The 22,156-nt window shown below is 44.7% G+C and overlaps 5 protein-coding genes across 5 annotated transcripts; 1 reads left to right on the forward strand and 4 right to left on the reverse strand.

Annotated features, from left to right (window-relative positions):
• Window positions 1-393: 393 nt before the first annotated feature.
• GL218_04345 (N-acetylglucosaminyl-phosphatidylinositol biosynthetic protein gpi1) lies at window positions 394-2,730 on the reverse strand (the record flags this gene model as incomplete). Its single annotated transcript, XM_033580945.1, has 4 exons — window positions 394-729; window positions 785-888; window positions 946-2,539; window positions 2,596-2,730. 4 exons carry the CDS (start codon window positions 2,728-2,730, stop codon window positions 394-396), a joined length of 2,169 nt encoding a protein of 722 aa, XP_033435454.1.
• Window positions 2,731-2,760: 30 nt separating this feature from the next.
• Window positions 2,761-3,230, reverse strand: GL218_04346 (uncharacterized protein; the record flags this gene model as incomplete). Its single annotated transcript, XM_033580946.1, has 3 exons — window positions 2,761-2,826; window positions 2,887-2,979; window positions 3,111-3,230. The coding sequence occupies 3 exons, from the start codon at window positions 3,228-3,230 to the stop codon at window positions 2,761-2,763; spliced, it is 279 nt and encodes a 92-aa protein (XP_033435750.1).
• A 2,179-nt stretch (window positions 3,231-5,409) lies between these two features.
• Window positions 5,410-8,025, forward strand: GL218_04347 (Exosome complex exonuclease rrp6; the record flags this gene model as incomplete). Its single annotated transcript, XM_033580947.1, has 4 exons — window positions 5,410-5,978; window positions 6,053-6,386; window positions 6,437-6,627; window positions 6,690-8,025. The coding sequence occupies 4 exons, from the start codon at window positions 5,410-5,412 to the stop codon at window positions 8,023-8,025; spliced, it is 2,430 nt and encodes an 809-aa protein (XP_033435749.1).
• A 555-nt stretch (window positions 8,026-8,580) lies between these two features.
• On the reverse strand, window positions 8,581-9,592 carry GL218_04348 (Cuticle collagen bli-1; the record flags this gene model as incomplete). Its single annotated transcript, XM_033580948.1, has 3 exons — window positions 8,581-8,840; window positions 9,086-9,445; window positions 9,538-9,592. 3 exons carry the CDS (start codon window positions 9,590-9,592, stop codon window positions 8,581-8,583), a joined length of 675 nt encoding a protein of 224 aa, XP_033435464.1.
• A 4,471-nt stretch (window positions 9,593-14,063) lies between these two features.
• GL218_04349 (FAD-dependent urate hydroxylase) lies at window positions 14,064-15,709 on the reverse strand (the record flags this gene model as incomplete). The annotated part of the gene is made up of 5 exons (XM_033580949.1): window positions 14,064-14,332; window positions 14,415-14,885; window positions 14,960-15,253; window positions 15,392-15,426; window positions 15,546-15,709. 5 exons carry the CDS (start codon window positions 15,707-15,709, stop codon window positions 14,064-14,066), a joined length of 1,233 nt encoding a protein of 410 aa, XP_033435463.1.
• Window positions 15,710-22,156: the final 6,447 nt, after the last annotated feature.

A 22,156-nucleotide genomic window follows, 5' to 3' on the forward strand; every position in this document is an offset into this window, starting at 1 on the left:
CATAGATGAATTGGCTCATAAATCATCATTCCCCAGATGACGAACCAACAAGCTCTGTCATTACAGCACCGTTGCACCGAGCCTCACTTGTAAGTCAGCAGTTTCAATTACAGCATTACAAGTGAAGCCAGCATAGCACTCTTTTGCATAGTGGCAATAAGTACCTAATATCGCGTCACCGGGTATCGACGCCGTATAGGCTTATTGCCTTAGTTTATAAACTGATAATTTACAATATGTAATTCGTTCACATTGAAATTTTGTATCACAGCACCGAAGAATCGTCATATAGGTACATTTGAAGAGCCGCTTCACGTTCTACTCTCTTATACAGAATGTCATTATCCGTCATCGTCATCTACTGTCTATATTGCCCAAGCGCCCAATGTCTCATTAATCATATTCCTTATTAAAACCTCTTCCCGCACGTCCATTCATATGCCGTCGTCCGTCCACGATTGCGGTAGAGGCGAATGTATATGCGTATACATTTACAGGTCGCTTCTTTGTCGGTAACGAATTTAGTGCTTCCCACATCTCCATGATACCCGCTCTACGCGCCGGGAGCATGCTATATTGTAAAGAGTAGAGGGCTTTCCTATGAATCGGTGGGACAAACCGGCCCGTGAAGAGACAAAATAACACTCGAGGTGATAAGTAGTGTTTGCGAATACGGCTGCCCATCTGGAAGTACTGATGAAACATCGCTGTAAATGCAAGAGGTATAGGCTATGTTATGTTAGTTAATCATCCATCACAACGGAACAATTAGCACATCACCAACCTTTACATATATTATAGAGGTGGGTTGCAAGAGAGAAGGTAGAGTCGATGTACAATTAACACTAAGTCTATATGGGGTATCACGAAGTTCAAAACGAATGCCGCCTAAGTTGAGATTAGCTATAAAGTTGCGCGGTAGGCGAATATTCTCATAGAACTTACCTGGGAGACGCCGAGGATCTTTACCCCTTAGCATCAATGCGAACAATGGAAAATGATTTAAACAAGAGAGCAGTGTGTCGAAGATGGCCTTGAATGATATGATGACCATGCGCGCTAAGGCAAAGTTAAGGTAGAACACAACAACGGTTGGTAGTAGAAAGAAGAGAAGCGTAAATAAGATAGTGCCGACAAGAAGCTGGTCGAGATCGTAATCGCATGCATCAACACGATTTCGCAACACGTTATATTTCTTGCCTCGAAATAACTGGAAAAGGGAAAGTAAAATCGTTAACTGCCAGTGGAAGATGCGTGCTGAGGCAAGATAAAACGAGTAAATATGAATCGTGAGGACCGAGAGCAGATCAGAAAAAAGCGCAATAGGCATACTAGCTCCAGCAAAGCTAGAAAACCCAATGAACCAGACCACATGAGGCAACAAGGGCTCTAAAGTGCTGATGCAACTAGACCAGTAATCAATAACCCAAAGGAACAAGTCGCCCAAAAATAAGGCCAACTCGCTATTCAGTTTCAGACCTGCAGGCCAGCCCATGAGCCAAGAGATGCTGGTCCGTAGCAGGTTGATAGTATAACTCCCCAGAAGCATGCTTATAGTGTCAGCCACCCACTCGGCGTTGTCGATGATGTATGAACCGAGGGCAATGCCGATAATGACGTCGTTGGCCACAAGCCATAGGCTGTTATAAAAGCGTATGTAATCTGGGTGACTAGTTGTAACACTGGCCCAGTCGTTTTTTCGTAGACGGAGTTTGACATACTGCATAGGCCAATAACAGAATTGTTGGAGACGTATTTCCACCTGCTGAGCTGTTGCAGACACGTCCTTGAGGGCAGGCGAGTTTGGTCGAGCCCTCCATTCTAATATAAGTAATAGAGCCTCGGCTGCACATCGGTGGCCAAGAAGAAGAAGCACAAAAGCCCTACGTATTATAGGGAATGCGTAGAGAATAACCATGTCCCATATCCAAAGGACTATGTAATCCCTCATGTTCGCCGCCTGTTCTACCACACGCTCAGAAACGCTGAGAGTGCGCTTCGGCCTGGTGCCAATAAGTGGTACGTTTTTCTGCAGCAAATGCTCCAACTCCCATGACCAGTTGATTTGATTGACAATTCTCTCAAGAGCCCTATCCTTCAGAGAAGGAGTATGCTTTACTACAGAATGGTTCTTTAACTTATCTACTAGGAGACGCTTTTTTTGCTTGTTCCTTCGTTCCTGTTTTTCTTCCTCGGCCTCGGAACTATCGGACGTATGATGCGATCCACCATCCTCTTTATCGGCAAGCGAGAGTGCAATCGGGTTCAAGGATATATATTGCATGCGAAGCGGAACTGGCCTCTCGAATAGAACGATCTGGATGCTTGATGCTCTCGTACAGGCGACCTTAGGCACTTGATGGGATGGTCCAACGATGGCGCGCACCCATGAGGAGTCTGGCTCGATACTAGATTCGCGATTTGTAGTGCCAAGCACATGCATAGATGACTGTCCACAAAGCTCAAATATACGAGGTATAGGATGCGGCGCACTCCTCAATAGAATACCGGTCTTAAGCGCGTTCTCGACATTTCTTGGCTAAGATACAATAGCGTTAACAGAGAACCGCAGTGAACTAGGGTCAAATGGCTCACGTCGACATGGTCCAATACAGCGATAACAACAACATCGAGGTTTGAGTTCCTCCAGCCGACAATAACACCAGGGGCATCAGACGTAGGGATGTCGATCGGCCAAAATACCCTCATCAGTCCATCATGCTCTGGCATGACCAGATGATCAGCGTCAGAGCACTCCACTTAGAAGGAGCCTCTGCGCCGAAGTTGTTCTCGAGCAGATATTCCAAGACTAGGCGATCGCGGATGCTACAAATTGTTTATTAGTCAAGTTGAACTCGGAACTAGGAAGAAAAGTTGCAACAATACCAGATCGACTTCTATTCGAGCAATATGTTGCACAGGTACAAATATGAGGACAAATGCAAAACTTAATAGAGCAAATCCTTGGGTGACGCGGGCCTATATTTATGGTGGTCAAACATTAGATAAATATTCCTCGCTTTTTTATTCCTCTCACTAGATATCCATGTCTCCTATTTATCAAATATAGTGATGTAGTGGTGTAGTGGGTAATTAGGACATCTACTTACAATAACACCTTTATCCCAGGCAAAAACGGCCAATTCGTAAAGCCGAGTAACTAGATCCCATCGAGCAGTGATGTAGCCAGCTACGAAGATCGCAAGGGTGAGGATGGAAAAAGGGTGCATGTAGGAAGTCGGGAACGAATATTATTCGGGTCGCATCGCCTATAGTCTTAGTATCTTTCCTAGAATTTTGCGCTAGGAGGTAAAGGGGACCCTCGAAGTCATCAATTCTCTAGGTTAGAAACCTCTCCTAAGGAAATATAGCTTTAACTACCGCTGTCTCGAATAATATCGGTCGTTATCGGTTGTCTCGAGTGAAGTCACGGTCGGCAATGGCGATGTTAGGTCTGCGCCAGCTTTGTCGAAATTTGTCGCACAAGTTTGTTTTTGTGGTCCTTCGTATTCCAAGTTACTAGCCGTGAACCAGCTCGACACGTATAACGAGCGACAAAGTTTGACGGGAGAGAGGATTGGTTAAAGGCAGTCGAGCTCGCGAGCTTGAATGTTGAAGATGTTTGTTGCTGCCCCTTGCAGTTTAGACTCGCAGGGTTGCATTGCGTATTGCGTGTACTTTTTAGGTTATCGATAGACTCGGAAACCGTTTTTTAGCCACAAAGAAATTAGCTGGGTTGCGATCAACCCTTTTAACTGACGTCGAGGTCCCGAGTGTTTAGTAAAGCTCCGATCTGCCGATCCACTATTAAATTCGACTGACAAACCCCGTTTCAATCCCATCAATACTTGCCTACCTAATCTATACAACCTCACAATTGGACAGCAACCTTAGATTCATTTTCAGGTCAAATAAAATGGGGTTCGAGTAAATTGAGTCTATTATATACGGTATGTTATAATAATACATCGTCGCTCAATATTTCAACCTACCACTTCCAAGGTATTAACTTAACGTGTTGTGTAGTTAAGGCCTTAACTTGAAAGTTTTTTATACCCACGGAAAACAAAGAGCTTACACAAGATGGGAGAAATCAGTAAAGATAATCAAGAGGGGCCTTGACACATTTTAAATAGTCGGAGCTGGGTTATCTAGGTACCTAGGTAAGGGTACTGAATACGAGCTCTTACCCCCATCCCCCATTTTCCTAAGCTACCTCCTCTATACCTAATATACACTAATAACCTGCCAAGGTATTACGGTTACGTCGCTTCGCTGTAATAGCCCTACCCTGCATTTCCTTTCACCTCTTGGTCTCATTTTGCTAGCGATCCTCACTTCAGCTAGGGCATGGTGAGGCTGAGCTCGGTTGGTAAAAGCCGAGCAAAGAACCGCGGGGTTGATTTAGAAGGATAACATTGGCTGAATTAGCTGGTTGGCTGAGACCATCTCTCATCTGCAGTCAGCTCAAATATTTCAGCTTCTCGGTGTACGTAGTGTACCTATGACCTATCCATTTCTAATGGAGCAGTTCGGAAACTCGGCACTTGCGGCCCAGTTAATCGTCTCTCGGGTTTCGTCATTTCCTTTTCATATGAAGAGCATCGCCTTCTTTACTATCTTCTCTTGCTTCGTCTAAGAGCTTATCTATACCTCGTTCTTTAAGAGCGACCTATAAAAGTACATTCATTAGTATCCAGTTAGTGATAGGTCTATATCTTATATCCTAAAATCAGAGGATCCCTCCGATAGGTTTAACTAAGGGCTCAATGTTCCGTTACCAACCTGGAGACATTTTTGATAATCTTTAAAAAGTTTAGCGCACTCATTGTCGTCCGCTTTACCGTTGCCTCGTAGGTATTCTATGATTGTTAGACAAAACTAAGAAATAGTACTAATTTCACACATACTCTCGCTATACCACTTAAGAAAGCAAGTATCGTATCGCCTATAGCCATCAGCTTTAATAAAATCCCCATTAAGATATCAAACTTACTCCTTTACTTCGTTACACTCTGGCGCAAGAGAGGCAGACATATTAGAAGATTAATGTTAACACGTGATTCGTAATATAGGTACAGAGTAAATAATTTCAAAAAGTAAAAGATGAGTGAAGATGGTGACAGCTGCAACTAATGCCAGGACGTATAGAGAATACGGTTATCGCTATCTTAGCGCATGCAGTAAGGTTGTGTGGGATGCCAGGATGCGTGACATTTAGGTACCTAAGGTACATACATCCCCGCAACGGGAATTCCGCCAGCCATATGCATTATCGATAAGCACTTAGGCCTAGGTATGCGCTAGAATTTTTTGAATTAGTCCAGCGCATTTTAATCCCTAAACATCGTCAACTCTTCATCGTCAGGTTCCCTGTCGCTGGCAAAAAGTACCACTTAAGCAGCGACCATGGACCCTCCTCAAGATTTTAAGTCCATACAGGAGAAGATCCAAACAGCTCTCGTAGCCACTACTAGGCTGACCAACCAGATTGCCGCCGAAGATATCAGCTTTCAACGAACAAGCAATCCAGATGTTGAAGAACAATTAGATGATACGTCCTCGCGCCTTCTCTCACTAGCCACGTCGCTCCTTTCATCTGCAACTAAGGGTACCGAACTGAAAGGCCTGGCTCTTGAGGATAGCGACGATGTTGATGTTCATTGGTCGCGCATTATCGACGTGGTAGACACATTGCTAGAAAAAGCCGATACTTCTTTAGATGAGTACACAGGTGTAATCAAGAGGAAAACCGCACCAGCCGAACAGCCAGGGCCGCCACAAAAGAAATCAAGATCGACTACATTGGATAACTCTCTTCGCCGCGCGAATATAATCAAACCTCAGAATGCATTCGAACTAAAGCCAAACAATCTCGACCCATCGCCCTGGAAGCCCATACTCACCACGAAACCGCATGCGCTTATCTCTCTCGAAAAGAGCCTAGAGACTTTCGTCGATGATAACCAGGCAACTCAGTACGTCTCTTACTCTTTGGGGGCGGACTATTAAAATAAGTCTATCAAATACAGCAAGCTAATATTAATCCTAGATACAAGCATCCTTACGAGGCCGAAATTCACAAGCTACAATTCCCAGAAGCCATTTTCCAAGCACGAGAACCCATCAAATATCAGCCCGTCGAAACCACAACAGCTACCTTTGTTGATACCTTTGAGGGCGTTTTAGATATGCTCAAAGAACTAAAAACTGCTACCGAAATTGCCGTCGATACGGAGCACCATGACTTCAGAACATATAGCGGTCTACTATCATTGATGCAGATCAGCACGCGTGAGAAGGATTGGGTTGTCGATACTCTTCAGCCATGGCGCCACAAACTCGAAGTTTTAAACGAGGTGTTTGCTGATCCGAAGATCGTCAAGGTTGGTTATAATCGCCTGTCTAATTTCTTACAAGTGTCTAACCATAATAGGTGCTTCATGGTGCGTACATGGATATTATCTGGCTACAACGAGACTGTGGTATCTATATCGTAGGACTCTTCGATACATTCGAGGCCGCAGTAGCGCTTCAGTATCCTAGTAGGAGCCTTGCGTATCTGCTAAAAAAGTTCGTCGACTTCGACGCAGACAAGAAGTATCAATTAGCTGACTGGAGAATACGGTATGAATTGAATCATGTTCCAGTATGTATATCGTACTTAAGCCTTGCTGACTAGATAACAGCCCGATACCTGATGAAATGTTCTATTACGCACGCTCAGATACCCATTATCTTCTCTATATCTACGATATGATGCGCAACGAATTATTACAACAAACCCCAGAAGAATCAGGACGTAATCTGATGAACCAAGTTCTGGATAGGTCTAAAGAAACTTCCTTACGACGGCATGAAACTGCTGCATATGATGCTGAAAACGGCCAGGGCCCCTTTGGGTGGTATAACCTACTCATAAGACAGTCTGCCGGGAAGTTTTCAAAAGAGCAATTCGCTGTATTTCGAGCCGTGCATAAGTGGCGGGACGAGATGGCCCGTCGCGAAGATGAAAGCTCACTATTTGTGATGAGTAATGCGACGCTTTTTGACATAGCCAGACGTATTCCGCCAGATCCTAAGGCCCTTCATAGCCTCGTTGATTCGACATCTCACATAGCCAAGCGTGAGGCATTTAACCTATTCAAGATTATTAGTAAAGCCAAGGCGCAAGGAGTGAATGGGCCGACTGTTACTGAGGTTATTCGTAGCAATGCGCCACCTACGATGGGCATTGGTGAAGTCGCAAAATCAATACTCCCCCAATTACGAAGTAACGATGCAGGAGCCTCGGGAATGCAGGATATAGTCTCTCAGACATCGAAATTATGGGGAAAGGTTCCGATAAGTAGTCGATGGGAACAGTCATCTACCGTCAAGACCCGAGCCGTGCAGTTTGAACTCCCCTGGGCCCAATTTATTAAGTCGGGTAAGGTACTGGAGGTTATAGATACGCCGGCACAAGAACCAGTCACTCAAATGGAAGAATCAATTATTCATTTAGAAGAAAATCAGGCAGCTGATAGTGAGTTTACGCTCAAAGCTGGTTTAAAGCGTAAAGCACCCGAAATCGAATCGGATTCCGAGTCGGGAGAAGTGGACGATACACCATCCAAAGCAAAGTCTAATTCGACTGCCTTCCTTGATACGGATGAAATTGCAGTTCCCGACTCAGATGACAGCGACGAGCAGAGAAGAGAGAGAAAGGCTAAGAAGGCTGAAAAGAGAGCTCGTAAAGAGGCGCTCAAGGAGGAGCGTCGACAAGCAAAGAAGCTAACTAGGCGAGCTAAGAAAGAAGCATACACCGATGTAGCAGAATTATCAGAAAAAGAAGAAGACGGAGAGGGTGAGGATGAGCCTTTCGATTATAGCAAGGCAAAATCTGTCCTGAATGCGTCAAGGGCTGCCAATGGCGCTCCCCAGGCAGCCAGATTTAATCCTTATGGGATGACCATCGATGGTCCGAAACCCGCGAGGAAAATGCACGGAGAGAAGGCTGGCAAGAGCGCCACGTTCAGGAGATAATACCCGTGAATATATAGAAAGAGTCTGTGGATAACAGAAAGGCACTCTTGTTTGGCGTTTTCCGTGGTCTAGAAATCGGTATCTTTATGTTAATATGCATTCTCGTGGAGTTGAAGGGTTATTCCAGGTCTAATAAGGCCTCCGGGCAATGGAAACCATTAGTTGGTTGGCCGAACTCCAAGGATCACCTATGAAATCGCAATTAGGCGTAATGATAATTACGCTTAATAGATTATACTTTCAGACGATGATAATACCTCTTCCCTATATGCTGCCTTCATTTCATGGTACATAGTACGTGCTCGGGGATGCTATGTATCTTTTGCGCTCATCATCTATCCGACAGTTAAACTTCCCAAGCAGAAGCTTTGACATACCGAAATATACTAGGCGTAGCAGTTCCAAGGAAGATAATAAAATGATTCAGATGCGCGATATACAGCACCTAATATATATCTTATCCCATGTATCCATTTCCTGACCCTATTGCTATGAAAATATCAAAATGCGGTCAACCTTCCCAATATGAGTGATCAATGCTATACCACCGCGCTATTATACCATGGTGTGTGTTAAATCCCCCCGACCCAGACCAAGCAGTCTATCCTGTAGTTGTAGCAGTAAAGTGTTCATTCTTAGAAACGCTCTATAGGTGACAGCAACGACATAAGCAGCCGCAGTGTCCGTCGCAGGAGGGTCTTCTACCGCAATGGCCGGTGCAGTACCCTCCGCAGTAGTTCCGGCAGTGTCGGCAACAGGTATGATGTCGTCGTCCGGCGTCCGAATCTCGCGATCGTCGGCGATAGGCTCGAATACTATGAATGGGTTAGCAGACGGGTAGAGTGAGGGGGTTGAGGTATTTGTCTTTACGTGATTTCACTTTGGAACCCTCTTTCTCCTCTTTCGCCTCGCTCTCCCCTCTCACCTCTTTCCCCCCTTTCTCCCCTTTCTCCCCTTTCTCCCCTTTCTCCCATTTCTCCCCTTTCACCTTGCTCTCCTCGATCGCCACGGTCTCCTCTCCATCCCCTCTCCCCCCTCTCTCCCATTTCGCCTCTCTCACCTCTTTCGCCGTTCTGACCATCCCGGCCACCAACGCCATCACGGCCGTCAGTACCGTCACGGCCATCGGTACCATTAATACCATCTATACCATCGCGACCATCCGCGCCGTCTCGACCGTCGATACCATTGGTGCCATCTTGGCCATCTCTTCCGTCCTGACCATCGGCGCCGTCGCGGCCATCAGCGCCATCAGCTCCATCTTTTCCATCAGTGCCATCCCTCCCATCAATTCCATTTGTTGCGTCTCTCCCATTAATACCATCTTGGCCGTCAGTACCATTTCGACCGGCAGCGCCATCCTGGCCATCAACACCGTCCCGACCATCTCTCCCGTCACGACCGTCACGTCCGTCGCGACCTAATTACTCTATTAGGAAATTTTGCCAATGGTGTATTTTATTCGAACTTTTGGGGTGAGAAGTTCAAGTTTAATTGACAAAAGACACTCACCGGGTATGCCCTGTATCCCTTGCGCTTTTATGGAAATTAGCGTTACTTCCAACATGATAAAGGATCAAAAGAGGTAGATATATCGTTATGAAAGCAGCTAGTCCTTAAGTTTGTGATAAGTGAGGCAAATTTCTTACGTCCTACTTCCCCATTGCGACCTCGTTCCCCGGCAGCACCCTAAATACATATGTTAGTGTATTATAAATAGCAATCGAGCTTCTAGAGGCTTACTCGTGGACCAGGATCACCATTATTACCCTTGAGGAAAGAAGTTAGTTTGAATATTAGTCGATGTGATAGTGATGCCTTACTTGGGGACCTCGGTCGCCTCTATCCCCAGGTGGACCCTAAACATGTCAGTCAGTTTACCGTGGTTTATTTCTACAGTACTGGAAGCTCACTCGGGGACCCCTTTCGCCAGTATCGCCCTGATAAATGAGATTAGTTTGTCAAACACGTCCCATTGTTCGACTTATATGTAAAGACTTACTCGAGGGCCAATATCACCAGGTATTCCCTTCAAACAAACGATTATATTAGTTTAAACTCGCTTGAATACTAGGTATGGCTCACCTGAAGACCTCTCTCACCCTGAATACCAGGAATACCCTGAAAAGCATGTCAATTAAATAAATACTTCTTCATATAGTATCCAAAGCTTACCTGGGCACCAGGAAGCCCCTATTGGAAATTGGAAATATGTTAGTTTGCCAATTTAAATCCATCCATACGACAGGAAAGACTTACTGGAGTACCCTAGAGCCCATTAGAAAAGAGATATTAGCTACGTCTCAAGATAATACGACACGGGGAAAGCCTACATCAAGTCCAGGAACCCCCTGTGGACCTGGTGGACCTGGAGGACCACGAACGACCTTAAAATGGTTATAACGATGGTAATAGGTTTTCTTCGGCGGCTTGCGTCTACTAGAGCAACTATTCCGGTTTTTACAACAACAAAAGTATATTATAAGCAGTGAAAGAGATAGTGCGAGAATAACTCCCATTACTATAAGGGCAGTGGCGGCGGAGTTACCACTAGAACTGGTCGGTACCGGGGTTGGTGTGGATGCTGTCTCAAGGACTGCCACGTTCGCTTTCGTCTGAGTCCATCGTTGGCCATCACCCAGTGGAATTACTGTTACGAGTGTTTCAGAGGACTGGGTTATCGTAAGGGTACGGAAACCTTCTGTCCTACCATTAAGTCCAGTAACAGATGTTTGTTGTGCGAGAATTGTCAATGGAGTTGCAATACCCATAATGTCCGATCCTCAAAAGAAATGGAAAGACAGAATATAGAACCAGGACCTTTATATTACCCTACTCCTCAGTCTTTATTCTTTTAGGTTTGGCAGAAAGCCCACAAGGCTAGACAAGAGGGCGAGAAATACCATAGTTTCGCAATACTTCTCGCTCTCTGCATTTCGTCTAACTATACCTAGGCTAGGACTTCCTAAGTAGAAGCGAATTGAGCAAGGCGAATGTATGGTCTAGCAGCTACGGGCCGAACTAAAAGCAAAAAGCCGGTATACTTATCGATGGCATCATCGCTGGCTGAGGCTCGAGGCTAAACGAGCCAACGGTTGCCGCGATTCTGCGAATGTGTGATAATGCACAATGTCTTTGTTCGCAAAGCTGCATGGCTGGAGTAGACAGCCGTTGGCTGGAGGGGGCGTTGTTGGTGCACGAGAAATACCTGGCATGTTACGCATTAATAGGAAGCGAGGCTTCGAATCATGTGGAGTTCCAGCTGTCAAGAAGGATGGTAACATACATGAGTAAACGTACATAATTCTCCTCATCTCTCGTTTGTGGCATGTTAGGTAGATTTGGAGACATATATTACTGGTCGGCAACCCGCTGTGTCATCGTACAGCCAACTCGGCGATAAACCACGATGCCAATATTTTGGGGTCTACGGAATCTTTGATGGCTTGAGATGCGCATCTTCTACAATGCAGGTAGCCGTCACACCCTCTATATGGAAATATGACATATGACTCCCACGCAAACGGATGGTCAAAAACGACAGTCGGCATCTATTGTTGGTTGCGTTTGCACGAATGTGATAGTATGGGTGACATTTTCGTTTCGACCGGCGTAGAATGAAAGTTTGAAGGTGAAGGGAGGCTCATTAGGCTCCATAATATAGATGATCTACGATCTACGTGGCGTAAGATTCTTAATGGGGGGAACTATGAAATTATCCAGTTATTACATTTCAGCTAATAGGTACCTATGGTCGGGCACGGTCAGGTCAGCATGCGGTCTATCACCTGTTTATTAGTGTACGCGCTCGGTCAGCCTCGGTCTCTTCGGCTGAGGATTTTCGGCTTGACTTATCGTTTTTCGGTTAGGTACATTTCTATTCTCCTCAGCCTTCTCCGACGGCATCTCTTTTTACATACAATGTCACCTCCACCTCTATGGCTGTGCCCACGCGCAACCGGCTAATAGACCGACTACCCAAGAACAATAGCACCCAAGCGAGGCAAACATAAAGATAAACACTTTGTGTTGTTGGTTCACTCCATAAACTCCCGAGGAAAGAAAATCAAGGCAGAGGCCTTTAGGCTTGAGTCAGTTGCCAACTTTACTTCCCATGATTGGAAGGGCAAAATCCACATGTAAATAAATAATATGCACCTTGCAGAAAGCGTGAAGAAAATATGCTACAGAATATATAGCTCGCTTTTTGATACCGGGAATGTATTATGTTTATTGCCTCTGAAGCTCTGATCCCGCGAGTTTCTTCATTCATATCCACCTAAGCTCTACCAAGGAACTAGATCTAGAACTGGCGGCGCATTACAAAGACCTTGCAGACTAACTCTCGCGAACATACATTGTACAACCTACACGTGTCGTACGTCCTACCCACACCTGTGGTACAGTATGTTAGACCCAGTGGCTACTTTCGATGCCCACTAAACAAATCGTTCATAAATTCTCTCGCGCCATAGTTCTGTAGTGATAATGAATTTCAGAACTTGATTCTCAAAATTATTGTATTTCAACTGTCAGATATTGAATTTCCATACACACGATAGGATGCTTATTAGTTTGTTGATTACATTCATAAATACTCACGCATAACACCTAATCCCAGGGGCTGAGCTAGGAGGTACCTACCTATTAGCCGACCAAACGTTTCGGCCCAACCATTTAGCGGACGCCAATCACAAAAGAAACACGCTGTATCACGACGCAAAACTACCGAAACGGCATATACTTACGTGTATTCTCAATGTATCTAGCTCACCCACGGTGCCTCCTGACTTGTGAATGTCTTCCTCTGCCTAAATCAAGCGCTTACTGTGGCGTGGTTAGGAAACAAGTTTCGATAAGACTCTAAAGCTTTGAACTAAATAGGAAGGAGACAATAACAGCTTTATTGGTAGTAGGAAGAACACGCTCAGGCTAGTTTGGGTAGTACCTACGAAACTGTTGTCGTCAGGATGACGATTAAAGGTTAACGTAGTCGCCTTAGTTCGGAATACAAGTTCGTAGAAGCTTAAACATGAATACAGAGACATGGTTATCTCGGCTAACAATTGTAGTGTTCCTCCTAGTGTACTTATAGCGTAACGAACATATGAGTATGAGAATTCTTCCAAAGAACTGTGTACATTTATTATCATACCTGAAGGTCATTTTTCGAAATTCGTGAATTAATAAATTTAACACTGGGCGATATTTATTCATTGGAATATATTTGCCGTGTATTTGTGATTTACAGAGGTATACAATTAGGTAACTAATTGTTGAAGGGTTGCATACATAACGCTAGGATAACTCTTGTAACCTCCTTTTTGACATGAACGTACCTTGGGTGCTAGGGTACCTATCAAGGTTGAAGCTGGCCACTTACTCAACTACAGACATACACCTATCACTGCATTACGACGGTTGGGTAACTCGCAGAGAAAGTATTTAGTAACTTTGAGAAAATTAATGCTGTAGAGAATTTGGTAAAATATTCCTTTAGTGACTTGTGGGTATTTAGCGTGTATGTAAGTAGCTTGACCTTGTCTGCCTTTCGGGCCTACTTGTACGAGACACTGACCTTACAACCTCATTTTAAACATGTAATTTATATAGTGTACTACTATGAATATAATATCAGTAATATCCTTCTGGAAAATTGCATTTGATGCAAGTGTGTTATATCCTCAAGACTATTGAAATCGTAGTGACCATGATGAGAGTAAATTCGACCGGCCCCACACTGCCCGGGCCGTCCCGAGACTCTAATAAAGAATCTAAAAATAGCCTCATTATTGAGGCTGGGTAATTATGGGTAAGCTTAATTCGATCAACGCCACTTATAAGACTTGCGATCAACTGTATAATATAGGTTGACAAAACATATACAATTCTATAATCATCTTTGTATACACAATATATTCTAACGATTAAATTGAGAAGAGAATTCCGAATCTATCCAACTTAGGTACGTGATTGACATCCAGAGAGTTGTCACGGCGCTATCAGCCCTATCCCAGGGTATCTCCACCTTTTACCTATCAAGGGAGGCAAGCCTCGAGGGTAATAGTCTCATCCGGAACCTCAACAAGAGTCTGACCCCATGCCACTATATTACCATCGGCAATAGTCTCAAAGGTATGCTGACTTCTAGAAGCCTTGACGGCGCGCGCGCCTCGTTCTAGCATTTCTTTCTGATAGGGGCCGAAGAGAGACTCGATTTCGCTGGTATCATTCGACTTCAACTGCCCGATGGCTTTCGAAAGGTTTAGCGCGTCAAGCAAGGCGTGTGCGCCGCCTTCACCACGGACTTTGGGATTGGTGTTAGCCATTAATCATTAATCCTGGTAGTTTGTCGTGACTGGGAGGGTATTAGGTGATAGGGAGCTTACATGGGCTCATTGGGTGAGCCGCATCGCCAAGCAGAGTTATTCTGCCGACCGGCAAGTGCTCAATTTCCGCATCGCGAATTATGAAAGGCTTGGGCTTGACCTCGCTTACAGAAGTCGACTCAATGACTTCGGAAAACCTAGGCTCAAGACCACTTGTTAACTTGATAACGTGGTCGTATAGCTCTGCTTGCGAAGCAGATTTGGTCCAGTGGTTCTCGTTAGCAATGGACGGATCTTTCTCCGCGATAAACCAATAGTACCGCCCAGACTTTCCATCCGAGCTCACTCGGTTCAAGCCTACAAACAGGAAATAATTGGTAGAAGCTGGGCCGACCGCCACATAGCAGCTATGTGCGAGAGAAAGCTGGCGTTCGAATGCTTCTCCCGACAAAGTTGTTTCGCCGCAGATCATACAATTTGGAATGGGCTGGAGAAGTTCCTTGTTGGGGACCCCAAGAAGGTGTTCGCGCACTATTCATCTCTTGTAAGCCGATCTAGGTTTCTTGGATTTGATGGCAAGCGGTCTTGCAGGACACGTCGCGTACCAAAGCTATTTACTCCGTCTGCCCCCACGAGAATATCACCGGTGGCCGTAGTTCCATCCTCAAAGTGGAGTAGGATTTCGTCTTGAACTTGCTCCACTCGTGTAGGTCTCTTTCCCCATTGAATTGGGATATTGGTAGAGAGCCAATCCCTAAAACGAGGTCTGTTTGCCCTTATAACTTGCTGCTCGGGACTAGATTGTACGGCCATGTGCTTTCCGTGGAAGTAAAAAGAAAGTTGCGCTTCGAGCTTCAGTGGGGACAAGTGAGTTATACTCTCCTTTATTGGCGGTAAGTCTAGATCAATATTATAAATGTTAGGTTAGTGCGGTCTTGGAAACTGAGTACTGGAGTCAACGGAAACGGAGCCTCATAGTATTCTATAGAGACTTCCGATGTCCAAAGACGTAGAATGGTAGGATGGCATATACTGACCGTTAGGTATTGATGAAACTAAGTCATCGAGAATTCTAATATCTTCGTTAGTTCGAACTAGTCTCGCAATAGTCCGTTTGGGGCTCTATGAGCACGTCTTGGGTTTATGCTTGTTTATAGGCTTCATAAAACAGACAAGGAACTAAAAACTCACGTATGTACGCCAATGGCCCATCCTAAGAATCGAGACTGTGCATCTGTGTCTCGTTCGAAAACCTCGAATGGAATGCCCTGCTTTCGCAAGGACTGGGCTAGTGTCAGTCCACCGAGGCCGGCACCAACAATTAGTATACGGGGTTTTGTAGTTTTAACGGCCATTGTTTAGTTCTATCGAGCCAGGTAAGGGGTGTTAATCCGCGCTATGTGAAACTAATGAAGTGATGAAATGTTCAAGATAATGTTGACCGTAGTGACCGACTATCACATCTTATATATATGAATTTACTAGAATAAGTTGCACCAATAATTTTGCCCGCATCGGTTCAGCAACATCTCGCGAGCCGACCAGAGCCAAACTCTACGAAGAATAAAAGACTCAACAAATGCAAGGCGAAACGCGAGGCCGAAGATCCTAGATTCTATACATCTCACCATAGTGGCAACTCCTTTACGACGTGTATAAGGCTGTTAACATACCCCTGCTAAGTGTGTCTCTTATTAAGAGCACCAGGCCTCCCTATAGTCAATATCTTTGCGCATGTACACTGCTCGCTACCTAGGTAAAGCATTGATCATTTGCAACTCCACATATGTGCATATTCAACACCAGGTAAACGAGAATTTGGTCGAATACACCGTCCTATAGTATCTCTTTACCCCCGCTCGCAGTAACATAATAATGCAATAATTAGCCCACATAATTCCCATCGGTGTCGGCTCGACTTAAGCACCCGCGATACTCTCCATTTGGAAAGCCAACCAAGTTACCGTGTGAGAGTCATGGAGCATTCGGAGTTAGGTATCTTTTCAGGGGTAAGGACTAAGTCCGCGTATTGCTGCATTACAACTTGAGAATCCCCCTCAGATTTATTCGCGAATTCGGGAACTCAGGAATCCGATATGCATTTCCAGGTCATAAGTATGTTCAATAAGTCCTAAATGGTATAATAACATCTGGGGTTAGGCAACCATCCGGGATCTCTCCTGAGGATTTGTAAGCGTGTCTAAAGGCCGTAGATGCATCTAATGAGAGAGTGGAGCTGATTCCTATGTACATCAAGAGCGTGACATTGATGAATAGCCTATAACAGCCAACATATCCATGACCCCTGGGTGACGTCGCGAATGAAGAACCAACGGAAAGGTCCGGCGGGATTCGGAAGGTTCTTTGACGACTACAAGACCTCCTCCGTCCGGGATTACGGACCTCCTAGGTGGGTCCCATAAGTCCCTTATCCCGGTATCTCTTCTTGTTCTTATGGTTTTGCTGTTTTTTCCTCCTGGGTAATATTCCGTTGCGGTGTTATAATAAATTCCGGAGGCATCGTGAATGATTGGTTCTATGTAGTGCCACCTTCACTTCCTGTCCCCGGGGTAGGAATTAGAATCTCATCAGCCCCGGAGCATCGTTCGATCAACATGATAATTAATATCAAGGTCTACGAATCTATGATCTTTGAGATAATACTACGCCAGAACCCAAAATTTAGCTAGAAATATAACAAGGACTTGGAAGTTCATAGCCTGTTATATTTGATTATAATAGTAGCTTAATATTGATGTGTTTTACACCTTGATTTGTTAAAAATTACGTTCCCTCAACGAACAGCAAACGACTTGGCTTGGCATATTTAACACAGTGCATCTAGTCATTTTATACTCCATGTCTCTACCGTGTGCCGTCCACCAATTAGCGCCCGCCTTATTTCAGCACCAAGAACAGCGCAGCTCAGCTACTTGATTCTTATCGTCAGCTCGGAACAAATCTCCATATTCGATTACTAAGAAAGAGTTCACCATTTTTCTCGCCTCGAGGTTATATTATACTATAATAATCGTTACTGTAGACTAATACAGTTCATGTACAAGCTAGCATCGTCCAAATAAGCCAAACCCAGCTGAGGATGTGGCTAATAAACACCAGCACCCATCAGCTAGAGTTCGTTAATGAGCCGGAAGAATACACATATGCAATATTATCGCACGTCTGGGAGGATGACGAGGTATCTTTCCAAGATTTTCAAATCCCTGGGAAGGCATACAAGAAGAATGGATTTGGTAAGATAATGTACACATGTCAACTTGCTGCTAATCGCAACTTACGATATGCTTGGGTTGATACCTGCTGTATCGACAAGTCTAGCAGTGCCGAGTTGTCCGAAGCAATCAACTCCATGTTTAAATGGTATATGAATTCTGCCGTTTGTTTTGTGTTTCTCTCTGATCTCCCATCTGGATCATCGTTTGAGGATTATTTCCCCCGTTGCAGATGGTTAACTCGGGGCTGGACCCTCCAAGAGATAGTTGCCCCTAGAGCGGCGGAATTTTATGATTCTACGTGGGAGTTCAGGGGTCGTAAACCCGAATTAAACGCCTTCCTCTCTAGTGTAACTAGAATCGACTACGCGGTCTTGTGTGATAGTCAAGCCATGTTCGAGGTTCCTGTAGCAAGGCGCATGTCTTGGGCATCGATGAGGGAGACGACTAGGGTTGAAGATAAGGCTTACTGCCTACTGGGCATATTTGGTGTCAACATGCCAATGTTGTATGGTGAAGGTCCTAAGGCTTTTATGCGATTGCAGGAGGAGATCGCAAAAGAGAGCAGCGACTTGTCGTTATTTGCGTGGACAGGTCCACCGCCGAGTTTAGGCCCAGAAAGCTTGATTCAACAGAGCTACCGAGGGATCTTTGCCAGGTCTCCCAGGGAATTTGCTCACGCTCACCAGTTAAAACCAAGGATAAAAGATGCCATCATTGATACAGAGTTTGCTATAACGAATAAGGGTCTTCGGATTGAGACTGCTCTCATCAGTGTTCCTAGTGCCACTGACGATCTTGTCTGGGACTTGGGTGTTTCGGAAAGGGATGACTGGCCTAAAAATAGGGCTGATGGCTGGATAGGTGTGTATCTAGCCAAGACTGCTAATGGTTATGTCCGCTCAAAGCCGCACTCTCTCTTTAGAGCGGAACCTCAAATGAGACGATATCGTGGTGATAACTCTCTCGTTTATATCCGCAAGGACCTTCGCACCTCCGAGTCAGAAATAGTTGAAAATCGGTTTCGAGGAGCCATCTACGCCAACTTTTCAAAAGCTCCCTGTCAGATTCTCGCAGCTGCTCCTCAACAACTCTGGGATTATAACAGAAGCCTCTTTCTCAGCCAAGGGCAGGGAATCAACGGGTATTTTTTGCTGCAATACAGTAGCACGTACAATTACAGTTCGAGTACTCAGTTTATTGTCGCGTTTTCTACCATGGACGAGCCCTTCTGTTATATATTTTCCGACCAACACCCAACTTTCAAGCAAGCGTATCAGTTTATGGATACAGCAAAGGAAATCACCTACTACGTCTCTGCGGACTACCTAAGAATGCAAATTCTACCTAAGAGGTTATCAACGCAGTCCTCACCCGCTTTTTGTAGTATAAGACAACCACAGTCGAATTCAGTAATCAACTTTCAAGCTGAACTAAAACCACACATCTTCCAAAATCAGGAATGTTTCAGCTTGGAGCTAGTCTTAGAGCAGGCTGTTCTAGATAACCCTGTTAACACACGAGGCATCAGTGGTATGAATCTATGTTAGAGATCATTCGAAATATCTTATTAACACATACTTCCCTTGCTTGTATTTAAATTCTTGGGGTCTATCCTTAAGATGATATCGAAGTACAACTATTCACTTTGGCATAAAATTAAGTATATAATAATGTTGATAAAAAAAGAAGAAGAAACATTTACAAGAGAATACCATTAATGCTGATCCGAAAATAATTAAATCAGGAAAAGGAGGTGCAGCGGGGAAGCTTACAGGTCACGTGATTATTTACCAGATGTTACTCTCATGAGTCTTGGTACAAATATGTCAGCTTAATTTTATGAATTAAATATTATTATAACATTTTTCTTCCTATATTTATCTTTTACGGTTTTTCAAAATTGAACCTAATACGCTGTGGGAAAAAATTTAGTTGTCTCTACTGTAACTTCTCTATAGAAACCTTCGCAGCTTTATTCGAATAAGACAAACCTCACTATTAAGACTGGGAACCCCCCCTTTTCTTAAATCATGGACGAAACTCAATCACCACCGATCACTACGCCCCAAGCATTTACTTCTACTCTTAAACCGGTTCCTCAAAATGACTCGCTATTCTTAACAGCACTAGCCCCGGAAATTCGTATCATGATTTACGAATACGTGTTCGGGTGCGGGGATCTTCACATCTTCATCTATGAGCAAAAGCTGGTTAGCATGCTTTGTCAGAACCCAACAGCAACAGGCTTGGATGGTCATGAGAGCTGTATTAGTATGCCAATGTCTCGGAGTGCAGGGATGAATTGGAACACAGATACGATTAGAGAGCGATTATCATCTCCCAATACGCGCCATGTCAGTGCCCTATTGGCTGTTTGCCGCACTATGTAAGAATTCTAAAGACTCGTTGATATTTGCGAATTACTAATAATAGACAGATACCTGGAATCAGTCGATATTCTATACAAGAGATACGTCCTTAATTTTAGCACCTTGTTTTCCATTTCTGTCTTTCCGCGGGCTATAATTCCCCACCATCTCGACATGTTACACCATGTTAGACTATCCTTGGCCCTCTTCAATCGCAGGACCATGATACACGTATATTTCGACAATTCTTTCAGCAGGAGCTGGCCAGGTTGGGACGAGAAAAGCCTTCCCGGAGATACGCTGTGGCATTGTGCTTGGAACGCTATCGGTGAGTTGAAGTCATTGCACACTTTGCTTGTGACGCTTGAGGTATTGCGCGAGGACCACCAGCGCCAGGAGCCACATTGGTATCGGCCGTTGCCTTTAGACTTTGAGACTTCGCTTTTCGAGCCAATGAAGCAGGTCGTTTGTAGCGACTTTTTGCTCAGGGTCAACTGGCCATCTACAGGAATCCCCCTGGACGAATATCCATTTCGAATAGAGCGCTTCACAGACACAGAAGCCTAGAAGATGCTCTTTTACTTCAGCAGGGATCTTGCCAAACAGAATCCAAGTCCCACAATATCTACGGGTATTACTTCAGGGGGCAGTGGGATGTGAAAAAAGAATAGGAACAAGGCTTAAATAAGGACAATTCAGTGATCTCTACAGATATTAGATAATTTCACGATCAAAATGAACATTCACATTTGAAGAGTTTCATAGAATAAAAATAGTAGAATTCAGCGATAGGTCAAAGCATAGCGCGTAGCCAGATAAAAATGCTTACTGCTTCGTGCGCCTCTAACTCCCGAACTCCCAAACGAATAACCAATTAACAAAAAAGGAAAATAGCCACACCCTGAGGCATCGATGCCGGCCGAGTCTGGAGAACCATATTAGTGGCGGCTGTGATGGTGATAATAATGGTTTCCGCACTGGCGGTGCCCACCCCCCTATCTGCTATTAGACGATCCCATAAGCATGTCTAACGGATTGGGGTTGTAGATATCTACCAGGTTAAAACCAGTTTCCTCGGTAGTATTGATTTACTGGATTGTCCTTGTGGCAGCCGGGCGCTTGGGCGTTGCTGGCTGCTTGGTACGGGTTTACATTTGGGTTTCCATCAGGGGGTGAGTAGCCATTTGCTTGATACGCTACCCTGTTTGATGTATATCCAGTTGCAACCGATACTCGTAGTGGTTTTCCTCCCGGATTTGGCATCTCTACTACTCTGTATCCAGCTTGTGTAGGTTGCTGATCTCTCGGTTCCTCAGGTATGGTTGGTTGAGTTAGCATAGCTGGCTGTGCAGGCGGCATGTTTGGACCTCCGTGGCTTCCATGTTGACTTGCATACTGGCCACCGTGTTGGTTCCCATTCTGATTACCGTACTGGTTACCGTTCTGGTTTCCATATTGGTTTCCATACTGGCTTCTTGGAGGGCTTACATCCGACCTTCCGACATTGCTGCTATAGCCGCTATAGCTGCTATAGCTGCTTCTGGAAGGACTACTGTAGCGGCTTCCAGGAGGGCTATTATGGCGGCTTCCTTGATAATTCTCGCGGCGGTCGTTATGAGCCCCAGGAGAACGACCACGGGGTTGCGATGACTCCGGAGCCGCATCACGGCGGCGAACATGAATGGTGCCCCGATCTGATTTCTTACGCTCCATGTACATACCGCTCCACGAGTCGCCCTTGGAGGACTTAGATTTCTTACCGCTCTTGCTGTGGGAAGCTGGATATTTTTCGTTAATACAATAGCTCAAGCCTTCGGGTTAGTATAAAGAGTAGAACTTACACATATTGGTCGATTGGTGATGGTGTCAAATCGTAAAGTCGAACCAGGTTAGGTAGTAGAATTCTGATGCGGAAAGCAGCAATTCGAAGAGAGCCGCAGCATGTTTATAAAGGCAGAAGAGCCCATAGGAAGTACCAACTTCTATGTCACATATGATTACAATTTAGAAGCATTAGACGTGTTGTGTAGCTCATGATTCATTCTTGATCTTGTAGTGTTTCCTTTCTCAGGGGCGTACGCCATCAACACAGAGATGTAAACGTAGACCACTAGATGTGACTATCACACTTGATCAATAGTGACTAACGCCATGACACACTTCACATTAAGAGAAGCACAAGATTATTTCACCAAAC

Source organism: Daldinia childiae (genome assembly GCF_008694065.1).
Source record: "Daldinia childiae strain JS-1345 chromosome Unknown Scaffold4, whole genome shotgun sequence".
NCBI classification, from domain to species: Eukaryota; Fungi; Ascomycota; class Sordariomycetes; order Xylariales; family Hypoxylaceae; genus Daldinia; species Daldinia childiae.